Source organism: Sus scrofa, chromosome 8 (assembly GCF_054392235.1).
Source record: "Sus scrofa isolate SSC_HxYL_T2T_F1_AM1 chromosome 8, Sscrofa_HxYL_maternal_Yorkshire_Landrace_v2.0, whole genome shotgun sequence".
In the NCBI taxonomy this organism is placed as follows: domain Eukaryota; kingdom Metazoa; phylum Chordata; class Mammalia; order Artiodactyla; family Suidae; genus Sus; species Sus scrofa.
This window is the reverse complement of record NC_139390.1, coordinates 120741125-120766012: the sequence shown is the minus strand read 5'-3', so window position 1 is coordinate 120766012 and position 24888 is coordinate 120741125. Positions and strand designations below refer to the sequence as shown.

Sequence of the window (24888 nt, the reverse complement as noted above, 5' to 3'; positions counted from 1 at the left end):
ATACAGATGGCCAACGAGCACTTGAAACAATGCGCAACATCCCTGATTATTAGAGAAATGCAAATCAAAAGTACCATGAGATACCACCTCACACCATTCAGAATGACCATCATTAATAAGTCCACATATAGCAAATTCTGGAGGGAGTGTGGAGAAAAGGGAACCCTCCTGCACTGTTGGTGGCAATGCAAGCTGGTAAAACCACTATGGAGATCAGTATGGAGGTACCTTAGAAAACTATACGTAGAACTACCATATGACCCAGCAACCCAACTCTTGGACATCTATCCAGACAAAACTTTCATTAGAAAAAACACATGTACCCGTATGTTCATGGCAGCTCTATTCACAAAAGTCAAGATATGGAAACAACCCAAATGTCCATCGACAGATGATCGGATTAGGAAGATGTGGTAATATATACACAATGGAATACTACTCAGCCACAAAATAGAACAAAATAATGCCATTTGCAGCAACATAGATGGAACTAGAGACTCTCATCCCGAGTGAAGTAAGTCAGAAAGAGAAAGACAAATATCATATGCTATCACTTACATTTGGAATCTAATATATGGCACAAAGGAACCTTCCCACAGTAAAGAAAATCATGGACTTGGAGAACAGACTTGTGGTTGCAAAGGGGGAGGGCGAGGGAGTGGGGTGGCTGGGGAGCTTGGGGTTAATAGATGCAAACTACTGCCTTTGGAATAGATTAGCAATGAGTTCCTGCTGTGTAGCACTGAAAACTATGTCTAGTCACTTATGATGGAGCATGATAATGGGAGAAAAAAGAATGTATACATGTATGTGTAACTGGGTCGCCATTCTGTACAGTAGAAAAAAAACTGTATTTGGGGAACAACAATTAAAAAAAAAAAACTTAAAAATAAATAAATAAATAAATAAACTGAAAGAAACAGACCTAAATATACTGAAAGAGCTAGACAATTCACATTAAAACTGCTAAAAACTGGAGTTCCCATCATGGCGCAGAGGAAACAAATCCGACTAGGAACCATGAGGTTGCAGGTTCGATCCCTGGCCTTGCTCAGTGGGTCAAGGATCCGGCATTGCTGTGAGCTTATGTAGGTCACAAACACAGCTGGGATCTGGCATGGCTGTCATGTAGGCCAGCACCTACAGCTCTGATTAGACCCCTAGGCTGGGAACCTCCATATGCCGCATGTGCAGCCCTAAAAAGACAAAAACAGACCAAAAAAACCTAAAAACCAAAGATTAAAAGAAAATGTTGACTAACTGGCCATTAAAAAAAAGAATTAAATAATGCCATTGGCAGCAACTTGGATGCAACCAGAGATTCTCATACTAAGTGAGTCAGAAAGACAAACACCATATGATATCACTTATACGTGGCATCTAAAATATGGCACAAATGAACCTATCTACGAAACAGAAAGAGCTTAATAGGCATAGAGAACAGACTTGTGATTGCCAAGGGGGGTGGGGGTGGGGAAGGGAGTGGGATGGACAGGGAGTTTGTTTGGGTTGGTACATGCAATCTGCTACATTTAGAATGGATAAGCAATGAGGTCCTACTATACAGTACAGGAAACTATATGCAATCTCTTGGGACAGAGCATGATGGAAAATAATATAAGCATATATATATATATATGGCTGGGTCACTTTGCTCTACAGCAGAAATTGGCACAACACTGTAAATCAACCATATCCTAACAAACAAACAAACAAAAATAAGTAAAAATTTTTAAAGTGCCCTATAGAAATTAAAAAATTAAAATTAAAAAACAAAATAAAATGTTGAATTTAGGCAGGAAAAAAAAAAAAACATTACAAAGAGGGAGACAAAGAAAAGATTTCTCATCAGAAACAATGTAAACAAGAGGACCATGGAACATCCTTAAAGTACTGAAAGAAAAAAATCTGACCAACCCAGAGTTGTGTGCCCAACAAAAATATTTTTAAAATGAACAAACAGGTGAGAAAGATCTGGTATAAAGCCTTTCCAAACTCAGTCCCCTGTGCCTCTCAGTATGCTAGGTATACACTGAAACTGTGACTTCTGAGACACTTTCTAGGCGTTACATCCTTTAATTTGTTTCTATCACCTACAATGTAATTTCCTCAAAGAAAGAAACAGAGCTGCTTAAGCTCTGTAGCCCAGTACCCTAGATTGTGACTGACTACAGTAGTGGGGTTTTAACAGATGTCTGATTAATGATTTCATCATGATGAAAGAATGGATAAAAATGAGAAATAGGGGGGAGGAAATCTCAGATCAGGGCAGAATCAATTCATTTAATTTATATTTATTCAGCTAAAATGTTTTCATAAGGGAAATAAAATAGGAAAGCTAGTCCCAGATTAATCAGCTTGTAGACATTTTAATAACAGGGCAAAAATCAAAGGCTAAACATTCATAATATATTTCATTTAGAAGCTGTACATCTAAAATATCCAGGAAGAGATACTAGATGAAAGAGTTTTAAGAATTCTATGGTAATGTATTCTAAAAATCAAGAGGGAGTTTAGACATCATAAGCCACATTAGGACTGAATGAGGAACAACAATGCATCACCAACTGTGTACCACTTTATCAGGAGTTCTTGCACAACACTCAACAGCAAAGGCAGGGACCCAAGACCTGGGGAGAGAGGAACTACTGACATCCACGTGAAGGCCAGATCTTTCTCAGTGAAGTGAATTATGTGACCCTCTTCAGGAAAAGTGGAAGTACAGAGAAAGGAACAGGGAAGGAAAGAAAAATAACTTCTAAAAACTGAGATGAAACTCTAAGAGAATAAAATAAATTAAATGAATTGATACTGCCCTGCTCTGAGGTTTTTCTTCATATATGCTGACGTAGTCTCTGCAGGTCAATGAGACCTAATCCCAGGAGGTTTTGTCTCTTCCTACTCTTTCATCTTTCTACTGTTCTCCAATTTTCCATTGATTAATAGGTTCCCAGTTAAATAACTTCTGACCTCTTCTGCCAGTCCTGTGACTCTACTTTTGGATTCTCACTCATCTCTCCTTTATCTGTTACTTCATTTTTCATCATTAATCAGACATCTGTTAAAACCCCACTACTATAGTCAGTCACAGTCTAGGGTACTGGCACTACAGACCTTAAGCAGCTCTGTTTCTGTCTTTGAGAAATAATACCATTTGCAGCAACAACAGACTGGGACAGGGACAGAACTTTCCCAAACTCATTCTATGAGGCCACGATCACCCTGATAACAAAACCTAACAAAAATTCCACCAAAAAAAAAAAAAAAAAAAACTACAGGCCAACATGGCTGATGAATATAGAAACAAAAATCCTCAATATATGGTCAGCTAACCTATGACAAAGGAGGCAAGAACATACGGTGGAGAAAAGACAGTCCCTTCAATAAGTGGTGCTGGGAAAACTGGACAGCTACATGTAAAAGAATGAAATTAGAACACTTTCTAAACTATACACAAAAATAAACTCTCAATGTCCATTGACAGAGGAATGGATAAAGAAGATGTGATATATATATATATATATATATATATATAGTAGAATATAACTCAGCCATAGAAAATAATGCCATTTGCAGCAATATGGATGGACCTAGAGATTATTGTAGTAAGGCAGTCAGACAATGAAAGACAAATATCATATGATACCACTTATATGTGGAATCTTAAGAAAGGACACAAACGAACTTATTTGCAGAACAGAAACAGACTCACAGACTTTGAAAACAAACTTACAGTTACCAAAGGGAATAGGTGGGCAGAAGGGATGGACTGGTGGTTAGGGATTGGGGTTAGGGACTGGGATTGGGATTGAGGGTTTGGGACTGGGGGTTTGGGATATGCACACTGTGGTATATAGAATGACTGGCCAACAGGGACCTGCTGTATAGCACAGGGAACTCTACCCAATATTCTGTGATAATCTATACAGGAAAAGAATCTGAAAAAGAATAGATGTAGAATCAATCTGATGTACAGGAGAAATTATCACAACAATGTAAATCAATTATACTTCAATAAAACTTTAAAAAATGGAAAAAGAAAAAAGACCACAAAGAACAAGTGTTGTCAGGATGTGTAGAAAAGGGAACCCTCATGTACTGTTGGTGGGAATATGAATTGGTACAGCCGCTATAGAAAACAGTATGGAGATTCCTCAAAAAATTAAAAATAGAACTACCATATGATCCAGCAATACCTGTCCTGAATAATCATCCAAAGAAAATAAAAACAGTAATTAGAAAAGATCTGTGCACCTCTATGTTCATTCCAGCATTATTTACAACAGCCAGATATGGATGCAACCCAATGACCCATCAATAGATGAATGGATAAAGATGGGGTACACGTATACAATGAAATAATACTCAGCCATAAGACGGAATGAAATCTTGCCACCTGCAACAAGACGGATGGACCCAGAGGGTATTCTGCTAAGTGAAATTTGTCAGACAGAGTAGACAAATACTTTATTATTTCATTTATAGATGGAACCTAAAAAACAGAACAACTAAACAAAGGTAACAAAAAAGAAACTGATACAGAGAACAAAAAGATGCTTACCAGAAGAGAGGGGGCTGGGGGAAGGCAAGAAATAGGTGAGGATAATTAAGAGGAACAAACTTCGCTGCAAAATAAATGAGTCATGGGTATGAAACATACAGTGTGGGGAATATAGTTAATAACTAAATAATACCTTTATGGTGACATACTGTAACCACACTTCTTATGGTGATGTACAGAAAATGTTGAAAATGTATTGAAAAATATTGAAATGTATAGAAAAATATCACTACATTGTGTAGTGGAAACTAACCTAGTGCTGTAGGTGAATTATACTTCAAAGACAAACAAACATACAAACTCACAGAAAAAGAGATCAGATTTGTAGTTACCAAAGCTGGGGTGGGGTGGGTCGGGAGGGACTGTCAAAAGGTACCAACTTCCAGTTACAAGGAAAATAAATAGTAGAAATGCAACGTGCAACATGATAACTATAATTAACACTGCTCCATGTTACATATGAAAGTTGCTAAGGGAATAAATCTTAAGCGTTCTTATCACATACAAAATTTTTTTTCTGTTTCTTTAATTTTGTATCTGTGTAAGATGGCAGATGGTCACTAAACTTGTGATTATTATTTCATGATGTATGTAAGTCCAATCATTATGCTGTGCACCTTAAGCTTATACGATGCTGCATGTCAATTATGTCTCAATAAAACTGGAAGGAAAGAAAAGAATTTAAAAGACAGGTATTACACCATATTACCACCACGTTGTTGTGGAGGGGAAATATTATGAGATGGTATCGTTATCTCTCTGGTGATCCCCTCTTTGACTTCCCCTTACCCGTTCCTGCAGAAGTTCCACGACCTGCTGGACGCAGTCATTTACATCACAGGAGTCTGTTTTCAGCACCAATTCAGGGGCCTCTGGCTTTTCATATTCAGAATCAATCCCAGTGAAACCTGTAAAAGGTAACAGATAACAGAGGGGTGAAAATTAAAATAGGTTTGTTTTTTCAGTGCAAGTCTCTGTTACGCTGATGTTCATATTTATGCTGCCCCTTCTATACTGCAGGGTTATAATACTGAAACTTCTTTCTTGGAAGAAGATTTCTAACTATTCTTTTGTTTCTTTTTTGAACACAGTCACTCCTCATTAGTTGCAGTAGTTAATGCTCAATAAAGTTGCCACAAACACAAAATGAGTGACTACTGAACCACTCACTGCACCTGAGGGGAAACACAGGGTTGGGTTCCTGTGAGCCTCTTGTCACCAAATTTTGGTCAACCAACTAACATACAACTTTGTTTTATGAGTGTTTCTGTTTAAAGATACCTTATTTAATATATACTGTTGATCCATTAACACCAAACTTAAGGCCAACAGCACTAGAACTCATGTCTGCAGTCTGAACAAAGCTTATCTAACGTGTGTATTTTCTCCATGAGGCAAGTCAGTCTTCTGCATTTAGGAACACCAGCCAGCATGTGCCTGGGGCCCATTTTAAACAGCAAAATATGAAACAAAAAGCCAAACCAGAAGACAAAGAACATGGCACTATACAGGCCGTAAAAGGACTCCTCTTTGCAGAATATGAGCTGAAACACAAAGGCCTGGTTCCCTTCAGCTGGGACTGTATTCCCTGGGTGACTAAAACACTGCTGCTCTGGGCGTATTCACAAGTGGCAGCCAAAGCCTGGTGGGTACACGGATGTGGGGATTACAGATAAACATTGATGAGTAGGCACGTTTGCAAATCTGGAATCTTCAAATAATGAGGACAGAGGATCCTTCTATTGCCCTTCCTTTTTTCTGTTAAGTAAATGCCTCAACCACCTGTGAAGAAACAGGAAAGAATACCAAGTGATCCAGAGCACCCCGACTTCTCCACAGGAGCATAGGCCATGGTGCCTAAAGCCTGGGCCTGCAACCCAACTCCACAAGGTTTTTCTCCTCTCAGTGCAAACACTGAGGCCAATCAATCTGTCCCTCATCTCCACCAGGATAATCCACAGCCAAAGTAAAGCCCTGCAGGCTTCTTCTGCCATTAGATGAAGTGTTCAGGAAAGACAGATTAACTACTATTGGCTTAAGCAAAACCTAAGTAAGGAATGCCATGTCTATCACCACCTCCGTTTCACAACCAAATGTCATCAATTTAGATAGTAACCACGGCTTAGATTTTCCCTGTCGTATATGTGCTACCTTGTAACTGCCAAGAAGAGAGAGAACACTTGGTGTTACCACAGACTGGGCTGGCTGAGCTGAAGACATGCTACCTCTGTCTTACACATTACTCCATACCTGAGTCCTTCAAGACCTGCCTGCCTTGGAATGCCAAGTCATTCTTGGCTTAGAATGGTAAACATGAATCCAAAATCATTACTCCTAAAAGGCAATGGCATCAAAAAAGTTTTCAAATAAGCACTCCAAGTCTACAGCCCACTTATCCCCTTTTCTTTTCTATTTCATACTTCTAAGTATCACACGAAGTCCTGAACCCAAGAAGAAAATTTTGCATCTCCAGTATTCCCAACAGTATTAATGATGAGTCGCAGTGAAGTACATGAGGAAAAAAACAAATCTGGTTAAAACACAAGTTCTTGGAGTTCCTTTGTGGCTCAGCCAGCTAAGGATCTGGCATTGTCACTGCTGTGGCTGTAGTTACAGCTGTAAAATGGGTTCAATCCCTGGCCCGGGAACTGCCACACATCGCAGGTACAGCCAAAAACACTAGTTCTTAAGCTCTGATTCCCAAATGTAGCTACACACTGGAATCACTGGGTTCCCCCCCAACTCCCCCGCCAAAAGAAATTCTGATTTCACCAGTCTGAGGTATAGCCCTGGCACTGGATGTTTTGAGTTCCCCTAGGTAAAGCATATGAACGGCAAAGCTTGAGATCACTGTGTTAGAAGACTTAGTTTAACATTTTAAAAGCCCAGGAATTCTCTTCCCAGTTAATTTACAGTAAGCAACCGTAATAAATGTTCACTGTAAGAAAAATATTTCTATCTAAGTAGACAATAACAACCTGAGCAGTAATCATGAATATAATTTAGGTTGTAGGTGACAAAGGCGTACATTTAGAAACTGCCACATTAAGGCCTCTAAGAGCCTCAAGTCTGCTGAATGTATGCAATCTCACCTGTCCTTGAGCGTGTACCATCCCAGCTCTGAATCAGCACTGATAGGAAACGTTTTAAGCATCACTCTGACAATGATTAAATGATATTTAAAAACTGTATAGTCAGGGAGTTTTCTTGTGGCACAATGGGTTAAGGATCCAGACCCAGTCTCATCGCTATAGGAACCTTGGGTCACTATTGGGGCATGGGTTTGATCCCTGGCCCAGGAAATTCCACATGCCTCAGGTTTTGCCAAAAAATAAAACAATTTTTTACAAAACGTAGAGTCAGAAACTCTAGTACCATGACAAACCTAAAATAAATACATGCGTGTACATACATGCACGGAGATATTCATTAACCTAAGGAATTTATCAATGTCTATTCAAAGGCATTAAGAAGCACTAGGTAAACAAGTAACACACAGAAAACTCAACTAATACAAATACACTTCCAGGTACAGAATCCAAACTGCAAATAACTCAAGATTATTTTGGACTCAGTCTAATTATCCATCTTTGCATCCTCAGCATCAAATATAAACCTTGCAAATGGGAAGCACTGATCAATGAATTGCATATCCAATTTCCACTGTGCCTTCTAATATCCAACAAGCATTTACAGCATGTGTGCCAGGTGTTACACTTTGGGCCATGCTCTGTGCTAAATTCTAGAAATACAAAAAATGGTAAAGATGTTCTGGCTCACAGGGCGCTTATTCCACCTGGGCAAACGAGTCTACCTCCCTCACCATCCATCCTTGCAAAACAACTAAACCAACTACAGTTAGAACAAGTAAAAGATTCAGACTTCAGGACCTGAACACACTCTTCTGCTTCTCTTTGCCAAAACTCTATTACAAAAAAACCAAAGGGAATATCAGCCATCAACAGAGAGAGGGTGATCTAGAAAATAAAAAGGATAAACTGGTCTCCCTCCTGTTGTCATACATTATTCAGATCAGGCAGCCTATTCTCACTGAGTCAAGAAAGTACAGGCTCTATGGATGAAACTGAGTCTCCCAAGGGGCAAGACTAGATGGGAGCCCTGCCCAAGGAACCAGATTCACCATGGCCAGGGGGAATTGCCCCAACTGCTGATGCGTTCCTAGGTCCAAACAGAAGAGCCCAGAATAACAAGCATTTTCCTTCCTGTTCCACCTTTTCCTTTTCAGGGTCTAAAGCTAGTGCCAAAACACAGACGTCGTAGAGCTCCTGGAGCTTCTGAGAGTCCCAGACTATCACACTCCATAAAGAGAAGGCAAACAAAAGTTACCAGCATGAAGAGATCTCAAACAATGCCAACTGAGTAATCTATCTTTGATTTTTTTTTTCAATGCTGCCATGTTGTCTGTTACCATTAATAACAATAATAATAATAGAACTGGACTAATGTCAAAGGATGTCTAGAAGATAAAGACAATTACTGGCATCAAAGGCCACAGCAAAATGAGTTCTAAATGTCTCAATGTTCCAATTTTTAAATTTTTTTGTCTTTTTTGCGGCATATGGAGGTTCCCAGGCTAGGAGTCACATTGGAACTACAGCTGCAAGTCTACACACAGCCACAGCAGTGTGGGACCCACGCCTCATCTGCAACCTACACCACAGCTCACGGCAATGCTGGATCCTTAACCCACTGAGCAAAGCTAGTCAGATTCATTTTTGCTGAGCCACGACGGGAGATCCCTTCAATGTCCAAATTTTCATCACCATCGAAACTCCAGGAGCAGACCATAAAACCTAAAAGGTAAGCTGTATGTACTTTGATAAAATCACAGGTATGTTCCTTCAATCTTATAGGACAATCATACACAGAAATGAATTTCAGACCACTCTAAGCATGGTCTAAAAAAGAACAAGTCATTGTCCACGCTCTCATGATGCTTCTAATTCAGACATTTTCCCCACTAGTTATGAGATTTCCTATATTTTCACTGGAACAAAAGAACAGAAGTGGCACCAGCTAGCAACGGATATCCAACCTAATGCCAGGCACCTAATTATACCAAACAAGTTTCCACCAGCCCCCAAGGTCGACTAGGATTTCAACCTGACCAACGATGCTGAGTGTGCACAGGGCCAAGTACTACTGGTAAGCCTGAGAGACAGAGCGGTGTGGTAAGATTCAATTTCTTCTCTCAAGGAGCTCCAAGCTGCCTGGATACTTCTCTCAGAAAAGATCATCAGTCTCACATAAAAGGAATCTACGGAAAGAGAAAGTGGGGGAAACAATGTGACTTACCTTTAATTTCTCCAGCCCTTGCTTTTTTGTAGAGTCCTTTGACATCCCTCTGTTCACAAACGTGCAGGGGAGCATCAACAAACACTTCAAAAAAAGGTAGGCTTGCACCCTCGTGAATCTGCCTTGCATTGTTGCGATCCTTAGAAAAAAAGGCACATAGAGAAACATAAATAGTGCTCATATGAACCAAGGGTATGTATTAATATCAAGGACAAGTAAAAGTGCTTTTCAGCTGAATTAGTGGAAAATATATTAGACAAAGTGTAATTTCTATAAACTGAAAAAAAATAAACCCAAGAAATCATTAAGTTACCACACCTATTCTTCAGTAGGAATTTTGAAAGGCCTACTATTCTAATAATCTGAGACACTGGGGAGTTGCAGGAGGCAGAACAATGGATACCCTATAAAACTTTCATCTAAATTTTATGGGGACCCTGAGCCAAAGCTCAGCTCGAATGAAGATGTCATCAGGCCTCTCTTAAAAACAAACTCGACCTCAGCCTGAGCTGGCATGAAGTAACTTCCCAAGAGGTCCATTCAAACCCTGAGGCTAGTTTATTCTCCGGCCAAAAACAAACCCCTGCAGCAACTTTACTTCTCCAGCATTCCCAGAACTTGACTTTTCTGCACGGCTCCCAATGCCCAACTCCAGTAACACCTTTGTCACTTAGTCTAAAGCTTCCACCCTGTCCCAAGGATGACGAAGGATGCAAATTCAACCACGTCACTAAACTCTTCAGACTCCCCACCACTGTCAGGGTAAAACCCAAGCATCTTAGTGTGACGTGTCAGGCCTTCTCTACCTGGCCCCACCATACTCCATCTTGAACTTGATGTTCTATTGTAAGTAATACCTGCCTAGTCTACCAGGCTGTTTGGGCCTTATGCCTTTGCCATCGCGCCTGGCCAAAAACACTCTTCCACCCCCTCTTCTGGCCACAGCAATGTGCTCCATCCAGCACAGCTCCCTGCAAGTCCTCCAGGAAGCTGACCTCGCACGTCCAGGCTGACTGAGGCCCTTGCTTCCTCCAGACTCTCAGCGCGCTCACCAGGTGTCTCTGCCGCAGGTCTTATCCCACTCACTACACCAAAATGATTTCATTAGCTTTACAGCCTTCACATCTGTCCTTTTAAATGAAGGTGTTCCCAAGTTTCCATCCGTGACTCTTTTTTCATTCTACATACTCTTTTGTATATTCTGCCTCATCTGGGTTTCAACTAATATAGCTAAGGAATCCCAACTCTATACCTCAATTCTACACAACATTCCTGAGCCCAGAACCAAGTGGTCATCTTCACTTAGACATTCCGCCGGCATTTCAAACCTAACTGGCCTAAAAAGAAGCCTCTCTTCCCTTCCTACCCTACAGTTTCTAACTCAATCGTCCCATCTTCTATTCAGAAAGCCCTACCCTTCAGGTTCACCTCCAAATTCTGTTTCGCCCATAGTGTCTATTCTTATGGCCGCTGCCTGAATTCACTCCAAGAGCCTCCTCACTAACTCGTCTCCTACCTCCAGACTGTCCTCATTCCAGGCTTTAAGAGTGATCTCAGGAGTTCCCGTCGTGGCTCAGTAGTTAACGAACCCAACTAGTATCCATGAGGATGCAGGTTCAATCCCTGGCCATGCTCAGTGGGTTAAGAATCCAGTGATGCCGTGAGCTGTGGTGTAGGTTGCAGACACGGCTCAGATCCCCCCTTGCTGTGGCTGTGGTGTAGGCTGGCAGCGACAGCTCCGATTTGACCCCTAGCCTGGGAACCTCCATATGCCGAGATACAGCCCTAAATAGACAAAGACACACACATACACACACACAAAAAGAGTGATCTCACTCCCCAGTACAATCTCAAACCCAGACCACCTGCAGGGTAAAGCCCCAAGCGGTCCAGAGTTTGCCATCAGACCTCACTTGAGCTTCATCTCCCCTCACATTTATCCTGCATAGCAGCCAAAATCAACTACCTCCAGCTCCCCAAAGACCAAACTCTCTCACACAGTTCCATACTTGTGCAAATACTGTAGGGTCTCCTCGGTCTGAAATAGCTTTCTCCCTCCGGTCTAACTGGCACACTGACCCATTCTTCATGACTCCTTGCAAGCAGCACCTTCTCTGTGACTCCTCCACAGCACCTTCATATCACAGACCTAATTACCTGCCTCAAGACATGGTAACTGTTTGCATCTCTATGGTCCCACCAGACAACCTACCAACTCCTCAAGGATAAGAACTATCAGGGCGTTTACAACCAATATGTCCAAGTTCAGGGGTGACAAAGAAAAAACAAACCTCTCCTCCATTATATGATTTGGTCTAATATTCTCATGGATTCTGGCCTAAGCACAGTCCTAACCCCATACTTAAGGCTTTTAGGGATGAGAACAACAAGTTTTGCTCCACCCTATGGAAATAAGGGGCCAAAAAGCAGATTAGTATATACTTCTAGATACCCAGGCCTCAGCTGCTAGCTCTCCTAATTAGGTGTTACTGACTTTCCCTGCTTTCAGGAGCTGCAGAGATTCCCAGAAGGCCCAAGAATATCCCTGGTATTATATTACCATGAAAACTGTTTATGTGCAAGGATTCAGGAGCTCTAACGACTCTCATTGTCTTATACACTTCACTACCCAGGAGACTTTAAACCGATGTATTGACACTGACCCCAATGTTCTGGGAAAATGAAACGGAGCTAGTCCTCAGAGAATCTTTTAAGACGCCTTCCATAGTTCAATTAAATTAACCTGCATGATTAACACTCAATTTCATATTTATCTTAAATTCCCTTACAGCTCAAATTTTGTTTTTGTGTTTTAAGAGAGTCTAGGTAGCCAGCCAGATTTGTGCAAATAGTACTAGTATTGTGCTATCATTACATTTCCTGAGTACTTACCACCCATCAGGCACTGTGCTAAGAGCTCTGAATACATGAGTTAACCTAATCCTCAGAGAAAGCCTATGAGGTAGCATTATTTGAACTTAAAAAGGTTAAGTAAACTGGCCAACGTCCTAACAGGAACTGGCAGAGCTGAGATTTGTTTCTTGTTTCTGGCTTCAGAGCTGCTATCTTTAACCCCTACACTAACTCGCCTGTTCTTTCACATCTGGGCTTCCCGAAGGGCTATGCTATCCTTTAACAAACACTAAATATTGACTGTGTTCCAGGATCTGGTCTTGGCATTAAGATTATAAAAGTAAATAGGATGGAGTCCCCAGCCTTCAAGGAGCCAGTGAGATCTAGAGGCAGCAAAACACCGTGGGCAAGAGCATGGGTGCCAGTGACTGACTAGGTACAAATCCTTGCTCTACCATGTACAGTGTGAGAGCCTCGGTAATTTACCCCTCTGTTTCCTCACCTCCGCCTTCTTCACTGGATGATGAGAACTAAGTGAGCTAATTCACCTAAACTACTACCAGTAGTTTAAAACTACTACCAGTACATAATTAGTGTTCAATAAATGTTAGCTGCTCTTATCATCATCATTATTACTATTACTGCTGCTGCTGCTATTAGCACCTCCAACCAAAGAACTGGTATTTATAACAAAGCAATGTGTTGTGGTACAGTAACAAGGGCACTAAAGACAGCTACCCAACAAAGCATGAGGGACTCAGGAAGAGAAGAAGTCTAACCTGAGTCTCAAAACACGAACAGGTGGAGTTGTCTTGTGCTGCAGCAGGTTAAGGATCAGGTGTTGTCACTGCAGTGGCCTGGGCTGCTGCTGTGGCACAGCTCTGATTCCCTAGCCCAGGAACTTCAACACGCTGTGGGTGCTGTGGGTGTGGCAAAAAAAAAAAAAAAGGGAAGGAGTTCCCACTGTGGCTCAGTGGGTTCAGACCCCAACATAGTGTCTGTGAGGATGCAGTTTCGACCCCTGGCCTAGTTCGGTGGGTTAAGGATCCGGTGTTGCTGCAAGGTGGGGCATGGCTCACAGATACCACTCAGATACCATGTTGTGGCTGTGGTATAGGCCCGGAGATGCAGCTCCAATTTGACCCCTAGCCTTGGAACTTCCATATGCCACAGGTGTGGCCACAAAAAGAAAAAGAAAAAAAAAAGAAAAAAGACTGTCCCCAGTGTCTGATACATGCTGAGTATTTACTATCATTTTTCTGAATTGAAAAGTCAAGTTCGACAACTCTGGTTATACTTTGGTAAGTGGGTTACAGTACGCTTTTCAAAAATGAATTTACTCAGAAAGTTGCAGTACAGAAATGCTGTAGGTTAATTGTTTTAATTTAGCCTCAAAGTACACGTCAACGTTTAAAGTATTTTCTTTGCGTGATACCATATTCTTAATACCTGTAAGTAGAACAGCAATGGCACAAAAGCCACATACCTGAGTATAAGGTGATATAAAGCTTGTGATGCACACTAAGCCAGCATCTGCAAACAACTTAGCAACTTCCGCGATGCGTCGAACATTCTCTTCTCTGTCTTCAGGACTAAAGCCAAGATTTTTATTGAGACCTTGACGAATGTTGTCACCATCCAAAGTGTAACACGGAATACCATGGCAAACCAAGTACTCCTCCAAAGCCATGCTTACCGTGGTCTTTCCTGCTCCAGATAAGCCTACAAGTGAATGGTCCAAACATATTCTATTATTTCAAGTTAGGAGGAGAACTACCTCATAATAAAGAATTTTCATCACAGGCTTAATTACATTCATTATTCAGAGCAGTCTCTCAGTGATATTCTTATCTAATATTTTTCTGTAAGATTTACCACCTCTTGGCTAGAAAAGCATATGGAGTTTAAATATAATAAGCATTTACATTTTTAATAATTCCTGTCTATGCCCAAAGGCATCCTAGAAATCACTGAGCTACAAAGGCTTAGCCAAGTTTAGAATGACGCATGGTTGGGTGGATAGTCACTTTGTCCTCTCATTACTAAATTCGAAAGCTGCATGCCAATTTTAAGACCAAGTTATATGCCCACATTATTTCTGTTGAGGAAAGAAAAAGAAAGGACAAAAGTAAGTGAAATATACACTAGACAGTGGAATGTTACTCAGCCAAATGAAATGGCCATTTGCAGCAATCTGGATGGATCTAGAAAATATCATCCTAAGTGAAGTTAGACAGTGAGAGACAAACAAACATCATATGATATCACTTATATATGGAATCTTAAAAAAAAAAAAAAGGATACAAATGAACTTATGTGCAGAACAGAAACAGACTCACAGACCTTGAAAACAAACTATGGTTACCAAAGAGGACAGTGGGGTGGGAGGAAAGGACGGACTAGGGGTTTGGGACTGGCAGATGCACACTCTGGTATATGGACTGGTTGGCCAATGGAGACCTGCTGTAGAGCACAGGGAAATCTACTCAATATTCTGTGATAATCTACATGGGAATGGATATGTGAACATGTATAACTGAACCACTTTGCTGTGCAACAGAAATTATCACAACATTGTAAATCAACTATACTTCAACAAAACTTTGAGAGAAAAAAAAATTTTAACAGAAGTAAATGAAAAGCTTTTAAAAATTTTAAAATAAATACTAGAAAGTCACCCCTATACCCCAGAATCAACACTTCTCACAAACTACCACAATAAAAGCATCTGGGAATCCAATTTATAATTAACCTTGAAAGAATATCCTCATTTCAATTCACCTCCCTCTACCAGCAGTGTTCAGTCATTAAATAATGAGGGGTAAAAGAAAGAGGACATTTATGCACTAATACTCGCCACTTTGGTGAGTGTGGGTCATTACAAAACTGACAAGGTGGTTAGGAGGCAAGAGATGAAACACTGAAACATAAAGTACTGACACTCTTGACCTGTCAGTATAGAAGGCTAACCAAAAAATAAGTAAAAAGAGGACAGTATGTTAAAAGAATCAATATAGTGTTAGATGCTTTCTACATTAAAAATGTATATCAACATGAGTACACAGCAGGTAGTGATTTCCAAAAATGGCCTGACAGCTCTTTTACAATGTGACATTGTCACCATCACACCCAGAGATACAAACTAATTCCTTGCCCTTGAATCTGGGTTGGACTCAGGACTCAAAAGAACAAAACAAAAATGATTCATGACTTCCAAGGCTAGGTCAGAAAAGACTATGCAGCTTCCCTTTGGATATTTAATTTGGGAGAAGCCAGCTGTTAAATACCCTCAGACCACGATGCTAAACTAAACAGAGAACTACCATATGATCCACCAATCCCACTGCTGGGTATGTATCTGGAAAAGACTTTCATTCAAAAAGATATATGCACCTGTATGTTCACTGCAGTGCTATTCAAAATAGCCAAGACATGAAAACAACCTAAATGTCCAGCAACAGATGAATGGATTAAGAAGATGTGGTACATATACACAATGGAATACTACTCAGCCATAAAAAAGAACAAAATAGTGCCATCTGCAGCAACATAGATGAAACTAGAGACTTTCATACTAAGTCAGAAAGAGAAATACAAATACCATATGCTACCACTTATATGTGAAATCTAAAATATGGCACAAATGAACCAATCTACAGAAAAGAAACAAACTCATGGATGTAAAGAACAGATTTGTGGTTGATGAGGGGGAGGGAGTGGGATTGACTGGGAGTTTGGGGTTAGTAGATGCAAACTATTGCATTTGCAATGGGTAAGCAATGAGGTCCTGCTGTAGAGCACAGGAACTATATCCAATCACTTGTGATGGAAAATGATGGAAGATATTATGAGAAAAGAATGTATGTGAGTGTGCGTGTATAAATGGGTCACTTTTGCTCTACAGAATAAAGTGATGCATTGTAAATCAACCATAACAAAAAAGATTTAGAAGTTCCCATTGTGGCTCAGCAGGTTAAGAATTCAGCCAGTATCCATGAGGACATGGGTTCGATTCCTGGCCTTGCTCACTGGGTTAAGGATCCAGCATTGCAATGAGCTGCGGTGTAGGTTGTAGACATGGCTTGGTTCCCAAGTTGCTGTGGCTGTGGTATAGATTGGCAGCTGCAACTCTGATTCAATCCCTAGCCTGGGAACTCCCATATGTCATGGGTGCAGCCCTAAAAAGACCAAAAAAAAAAAAAATTTTTTTTAAATAGAGAAACTAGACATAAATGTTCCAGTCAATTGCCTCAGCCAGCTAAACTACCAGCTGACAAGCAGCATTAACTAGAGAAGTCACTGCAGACACCCAGCCAGTTGCTGCTCCAGATGACTGTAGCCTAAGTCAGCATGACTGCAAACAAGCAAAACCCAAGGGGAAATTGCCTGGCGCAGGCCTCCTGAATTCCTTACCCAAGAAACAGTGAGCAATTTGAAATGGTTATTTTACACCACCAGGTTTTGAGTAACTTGTTACACAACAACAATAACTGAACAAAGAGATGGAAGCTGGGGAGATTGGGTTTTTCTGTTCCTTCCTGTTGTTATTTTTAACTACCAGTTGAACACTGATTATCAGGGGAAAAAGAAAAAAACCTGAAAACATAATCTTATACAACAAAGACAACCTATGTTACAATTAAAGTGTCTGTTTATACATACAGGTGTACATATATATTTTTAATGTGTACATTTAATTTGAAACAAAGAATAGACACTGCTGAAAATGGAACCACTGACAAAGAAAGTTTCAATGAAATGATTATAGTGGACACAAAGGCAAGGAAATTAAAGCAGTTAGAGAAAACCCATAGACAATGCAAAATCATCCAAAAGTACGGTAAGGAAAATTGGTATACCTAAGAGAAATCAAAGGTACCGGATTGAATAGTCCCCCCCAAAATTCATAAGCACTTGGAACCTCAGAAGGTGAACTTAACGGGAAAGAGGGTCTCTAAGCATGTAATTAGTTAAATGAGATTACACAGAGAGTTCCCACTGTGGCTCAGCAGAAACGAACCCGTCTAGTATCCATGAGGATGTGGGTTCAATCCCTGGCCTCCCTCAGTGGGTTAAGGATCTGGCATTGCCAAGAGCTGCAGCATAGGTCGAAGACATGGCTCAGATCCTGCACTGCTGTGGCTGTGGTGCAGGCTGGCAGCTGCAGCTCTGATGTGACCCCTAACCTGGGAACTTCCATATGCTGAAAGTGAGGCCATAAAAAAAAAAAAAAAAAGACATCACACAGGACTGGGTTGGAAGCTAAATCCAGTGACTGGTGTCATTATAACAAGGCCTTATGTGAAGGCAAAAGCAGAGATTGGAGTGACTGGTCTACAAGTCAAGGAACACTAAAGATTGCCAAAAAAAAAAAAGATATGGAAAAAAAAAAAAACAATGGAGTTCCCTGGTGACTCAGTGGGTTCAATCTCTGGCCCCAGAACCACTACATACCATGGGCACAGTCAAAAAAAAAAAAAAAAAAAAAAAAAAAAACCAGACATGAAAAGGTGACAGCAGCACCAGACACAGGAGAGAAGCATGGAATAGATTCTCCCTCAGAGCCAACGGAAGGAACCTCAATTCAGACTTCCACCCTCCAATTGTGAGAGAATAAACTTGCCCAGTTTGTAGTAATTTGTTACAGTGGCCCTGGGAAACCAATATACCAATATTAAAAAACAAAATAAGAAACTTTATCTGAAATAAAATCTGAGAAAAAAAAGTATTCCAGGAAACTGACATACAATCCACTCCACACCTGGACAGACCTGGCTAAGCTACTGAATTGCAAGCAAAGGAAAGAAATCATACCTTCTTTTTCCAACAGTGTTGTCAAAACAAAAACAAAAACAATGGAGGCTATAGAAGATTTGACAACATAAGTAACAAGCTTGATCTAAGGAACATATATAGACTACTACCTACATAAGGGGAATAAATTTTCTTTTCAAATACAAACTTGTGAAACTGACTACATTCTGGACTATAAAGTACCCAAAAAATAGGACAACAGTATTTATAAGCATCATTAGTGGTAAAATAAATGGAATAAACCATGTTTAAAAAGAGGAGTACCCAATATTCTAAAAATTAAATTTCCCCCTAATTGACCCTTATATACAATGCAATCCCAAACCAAATCCCAGAAGGATTGGGGAGGAAATGGTTAAACTGATAACAAAATTTATACAATAATACAAAGAGTCAAAAAAAAAAAAAAAAAAAAAACCAAAAAGGTCAAGACATCCCTAATGAAGAAGGTAAGAGAACTTACCCCACTGGCTTTCAAGACTTTACAAATATATAGTAACTAAGGGCATTAGACAAGTATACCAGTAAAGCAGATCAGAGCTCCCAGAAAGGAGTCCACACAGAAGTGGAGACCTGATCCACGACAGCTGGCACAGCACATCACAGGAAAAGGACACCCTCATCGATATCTTCTCTTGGGACAGCTGATTGTCCATATGGAAAAAGAAAATGGATCCCTCCCTCACACTACACACAAAAACCAACTGCAGAAGGATAAAGAGCCTCAACGAGAAAAGCAAAACTTCTAAAATAAAATGTAGGAAAATAAATAATTCTTTGGACACGCAGAGGAAAAAAGGAAAGCTCCTAAGGAGAGGGGAGAAAAAAAAAAAAATCATATTAGTCTCACACTTCTTCACAACATTTAACAGAAGAAAATGGAGTAATGATTTAAGAATTCCAGAACAAAGAAAGTATGAACCAAATATAAATTTTCCCCAGCCAAGGTGTCATAAGCATCATTAGTGGTAAAATAAATGGAATAAACCATGTTTAAAAAGAGGAATACCCAATACTCTAAAAATTAAATTTCCCCCTAATTGACCCTTATATACAATGCAATCCCAAACCAAATCCCAGAAGGATTGGGGAGGAAATGAGGAATGAGGCAGACATTCTCAGATGTAAAAACTCAGGGATTTTAGAATCCAATGAGGAATTCCCATTGTGGCTCAGCAGAAATGAACCCAACTAGTAACCCCTGGCCTCACTCAGTGGGTTAAGGATCCGGCATTGCCATGAGCTGTTGTATAGGTCACAGATGCAGATTGGACCCTGTGTTGCTGTGGTGTAGGCTAGCAGTTGCAGCTCCAATTTGACCCCCTAGCCTGGGAACTTCCATGTGCCGCAGGTGAGGCCCTAAAAAAAAAGAATCCAGTGGAAAGCCATCTTAAAGAAACCACTTAAACAAAAAACATAGCTCATTAAAGAGCTCCTGAGTGGGCATGCCATAACAGAACTGATGCTGAAGTGGTAATGTTAAATCAATTTACTTACAGAACTCAAGTACACACAATTTTGGACCCATATACTTCCTCCTGTCCTTTCATTTAAGATTTGAGAACAGAATGTGTCACAAGCCTAGACAATGTAAACCTAACAATTTAACATCCATCTAGACTTAAGAAAGAGGAGATGGGAAGAGTCCAAAAGTGCTGTCATCTTTCACATAGCAACAGAAAATTGTCTACCACCAAAAATTTTAATTTATAAAAACAGAAAATAGGAATGCTGTTTTTTGGAAAACAGCAAAAATTTCAAGGATTGGTAATAACCGTGTTGACACAGACACTGGGAAATGGACCCTCTCCCACATTAGGCAAATGAACAGGTATAAATTTTAGTAGGTTGTATGGCCACCAGTATAACTGACACCATCTTGGGCCCGTATAGTTCCTCCTGTCCTTCCAATGACCCTACCCAGGACTGTGCTCTGCAGTAAATCACTTCTCTGTCATCAAGTGCTTTGTAGTCAATAGATACTGTTTACTGATCATTAGGTCTAAGTGGCCTCTGTTAGTCAGTCCCCAATGACGAAGACCTTAGATGACGTATTCCCAGTGCCCAGAAGACTAGTTAACAGTCCATAAATCTTGACTTAGGAATGCACTTCCTGTTTCCCAACACATACCCCATACCCTACGTCAACTATAAAATTGTCCCAGTGGCCCCTCAGAGTGCAGAGTGTCAATATTTCCACATTATTGTCCTCCTGACCCCACCCTATGAGTAAGTTACTGCACAACGAACAGACCCACTGATCCTATGGAGCTGCCTATCTCATTTTTTCAGTTTCAAGATACTTTCTCAGTTCCCTGGGCACTTTTCATTCCCTCTATCCTCCAACATGGGTAATTTGGCAAGATGCATCAAAATTTTAAATAAAAAAAAAAGTCTCAATAAGGGAGCATAGATAGAGAGGAAACCTAGGGAACTTTGGGAAATCACCGTAAGTTAAAAGCTGCTGAAGAAAGCCATCAGAATGAGGCAGGCGTGCTTGGGGGGTGGAGGTAAGAGATACGCCTCAGGTTGTTGGCTGGGGGCTGGGGGCTGGGGGCAGGGGGCAGGGGGCTGGGGGCAGGGGGCAGGGGGCAGGGGGCAGGGGGCAGGGGGCAGGGGGCAGGTCTGCATTCAGGTTCAGACCTAGGGCAGAAGTTTGAGGACTGCCCTTCTGCTGATTTGAATAAGCACCAAGACTCCGATATCAAGGAGGAGCTGCTACTCAAAGAAAGAGGAAGAGGTGGTCTTTTCCGACCCCCAATCCCCCTGGATGATAAAACTGTAGCCCACTGGATCCTTGGGGCAAAGCCTCCTTGCCTCCCCTCTTGCATCTCTCACAAGTGTCCTATCTTAATAAATCTTATTTCTTGCCTATCACTTTGTCTCTCACTGAATTCCTTCAGGCGTAAAGAACCTGAACTTCAGTGAGTCCAGGCTCTGGATGAGTGATCTAGTTTAAAACTGTGGGTTTAAGTCCCAATCTGGGTTTAGGCTGGGTTCAAGTCCTGGCTCGTAGGTTCAAGTCCCAATCTGGGCTTAGGCTGGGTTCTGGCTAGGTTCAGGCCATTAGTTCTGTCGATTTCAGAAGGTTGCAGCATGTGGTGTAGGTTGTGGGCAGAAGAGAGTCCCCAGCATCCTAGAATGTGCCTTCTTACCCCTCTTGCATTGGTTCACCTTAAAGAAAAAGGATTTTTCCCTCCAGTTTACAAAATCAGGTGTATGCACCTTACAAGGTGCTCCTACGTTTCAACACAGGTGTCTTTAAGAAGCTAAAGCACAGTCCTGGGCCTTTGGGGGTTTGCTGGAGCGCTTATTAGAGCCGTTACACCACCCACATTTGATCCAATATGGCACGGGGAGAGTCCACCATCCAAACGGTGTGTGGGATATACTGTGACTCCGATAGTACAGTGCAGCCTGGCCCAGTGCCCGCCGCCGGCTGCCTTTCAGCAGAGAGAGGTGCTTAGCTGCTGAAACCAGCTTTGAGAGATAGACAGGGTTCGAGTTGGGGTAGCACCTGGGCACAGGTTCAGAAATGCCTCCCCAATTCTAGTATCATTTGCCATAAACATTCCCCTTTTAAAATCCCAATATTCCTTGAGAAGGAATTCCTTGGACCAGCTCAATTTCTGGCTTGGTTTAGATGGGTCTCAAACTCAGGGAAGTTTTGCTCGGGGACCAGTGAGAGGGAATGGATCATTGGGCCCTGAGTCATTCTGAGCCCGTGACACCTGAGGGCTGTAATGCAATCGGGATGGTAGTAGCCAAGGTCTGGAGGCTGGGGAAGGGGGCTCGAGCTCTGGGAGATGGACTTTAACAACCTGGCAGCACTTTCTAGCACAGCTGGCCAAGAGCCAATGAGCACCCAGCCTTCGATGCTTGGGTCCCCAGGTGCAAGGATGCTGACTCCTGTAGAATGAGTCATCTTTCTTCTGTCTGCCTCATCCAAAGCCTCCAGGGAGGTAGGAGGATTTAAAGTACAGTGGGAAAATAAAAAAAATTTAAAAAAAAAAAAAAAAAAAATTCCTGGAAGTAAATAGATCCATCATTTTTACAACTACCTCCAAAAACCTGGATCAATTTACCCTCTGAAAGAGAGGCTCTGGGGGAGTTCTCTTGTGGCACAGCAAGTTAAGAATCCAGTGTTGCCTCTGCAGTGGCTCAGGTCGCTGCTGTGCTGTGGGTTCGATCCCTGGCCCAGGAACTTCCATATGCCTCAAATGCAGCCAAGAAATAAAAAGAAGAGACACTCTGGGGGGAAAAAAAAAAAATTAACACAAGACTTAATCAGAGGCTAAAGCAAAAGAAGAATAACAGAAACTGTGTGAAATTCATTACCTATTCCTTTTCTTCATAAGGCCTCCATTATTAGCATCCTGAAGGCAGAATCCAGGAATTATCTGCATGCAGAAGTTTATTGACTATAATGTAGTTATCAACTAGAAAGTAGTTTTAAGGTACACTCTGGAAGTTCCCGTTATGGTTCAGCAGAAACGAATCGATTAGCATCCATGAGGACACAGGTTCGATCCCTGGCCTTGCTCAGTGAATTAAGGATTTGGCATTGCCAGGAGCTGTAGTGTAGGTCACAGACATGGCTCGAATCTGGTGTTGCTGTGGCTGTGGCATAGGCCAGCAGCTACAGCTCCGATTCTGGGAACTTCCATATGCCACCGGTGCAGCCCTAAAAAGACAAAAAGAAGATACACTCTGCTTTTTCCCCTTTCCCCTTTAACAGCAATTTTGTAAAGAAGGAAAGGAATTACTGAAAGAAAATATGCTGTTATGAATCAACTCTGTCAGTTATATATTTCGATGCTCTAGTTATAAGAACAGAGCTCGAAGTTTAAATATGTTTACTCCTAGTTCAAGGCTGTTTATAAATTCTGCTTCTGAAATAAACTGGTTTATCTCTGAACCATACCTGTTAGCCAAACGGTGCAACCACGAAAGCCACCTCTGGTCCCCACCACCTGGCCTCTCTTGTTCCTACTGACATGATGAGCTTGATAAGTGACATTAGTCGCTCTCTGCATCCCCTGGAAAAAAGAAAAAAAAAAAAAAAAAAAGAATTCTGGTTTACCTGAGTCCCTTAAAAGACAGGCATACATTCCTTGCAAATATACAGTAGCTGCCCTATGTAATACGCCAAAAGCAAGGGAAAAGATTAAAACGAAGAGCTTTTTCTTTCTTGAGAGTACCTGGCAGAGTTGGGTTCGTTGCATACACCAGTCAATGTAGTGGGCACAGCCCCCAAGGATGCAGAAACTCCCACTACTGTGGTTTTCCAGATGAAGGTGTTAAACCTGGGAAAAGTTAATAACTCCCCCAGTTCCCATAACTAGTGAGTGGCGGACTCCAGAGCCCGGTCTTCTCACTCACTCAGGCATTCATTCATTCACTCAACCAGTGTTTCCTGAGGCCCTACTAGTCACCAAACGAACGAAACAGGGTTCCTACCCTCACTGAGCTTACATTCCACTGGAGAAGACAAACCAATAAAACTTACTAATTAAGTCAGAGTGACAAGTGTGCTGTGAAAATAAAACACAGTAAGACTGGAGAGGTGGGGGGGGGGTGCCTCTTTAGACCGGGAAAAATCAGGAAAAACCTCTGAGCGGGTAGCATCTGAGCAGATTCCTGGATGAGGTATGGAAGGGATGTCTGCAGGTATCATGAAATGCATGATGAAAAAAAAAAAAAAATAGAACGGGGAGTTCCCACTGTGGCTCAGCAGATTAAGAACCCAACATAGCATCCAGGAGGATGCAGGATGTGGCCCTGCTCAGTGGGTTAAGGAGCCAGTGTTGCCACAAGCTGCAGCATAAGTCACAGATACAGCTCAGATCTGGTGTTGGTGCTGTGGTGTTGGTGGCTGTGGTATAGACCGATATGATCCCTAGCTTGGGAACTTCGGTATGCCACGGATGTGACTGTAAGAAAAAAAAAAAAAAAAAAACCTCTCCCAAATTTTCTTCTTCAACAAAAAGGCAGAAAATTACATAGGTCTCAAAGGATCGGAAGAGACATTTCTCCAAAGGAAAAATATAAATGGCAAATAAGCACATTAAAAGATGCTCAACATCATTGACCACCTGAGACATGCAAATCAAAACCACAATGAAATACCACTACACACCAACTAGGATGGCTATAAACAAAAAGACAAGCAATAACAAGTGCTAGTGAGGATGTGGAGAAATTAGATTCACTGTATATTTGCCAATGGATATCCCACACAAAACCTTGTACGTGTGTGTTCCAGCAGCATGATTCATAAAGCCAAAACGTGGAAGCAACCGGACTGTCCATCAACTGATAATTAGATAAACAAAATAGTTTTT

General features: G+C 41.2%; 1 protein-coding gene across 2 annotated transcripts in view; it reads right to left on the bottom strand.

Annotated features, from left to right (window-relative positions):
• The window catches only part of PAPSS1 (3'-phosphoadenosine 5'-phosphosulfate synthase 1), a 116892-nt gene that overhangs the window by 78864 nt on the left and 13140 nt on the right, over positions 1 to 24888 (bottom strand). For both annotated transcript variants that reach the window (XM_021101695.2, XM_021101693.2), the window contains exons 2-5: positions 23469 to 23583; positions 14217 to 14452; positions 9878 to 10016; positions 5351 to 5469 (exon numbers count right to left, since the gene is read on the bottom strand). In XM_021101695.2, the coding sequence (XP_020957354.1) occupies positions 5351 to 5469; positions 9878 to 10016; positions 14217 to 14452; positions 23469 to 23580 (606 nt within the window). In that variant the 5' untranslated portion in view covers positions 23581 to 23583. The remainder of the gene's footprint in view (positions 1 to 5350; positions 5470 to 9877; positions 10017 to 14216; positions 14453 to 23468; positions 23584 to 24888) is intronic.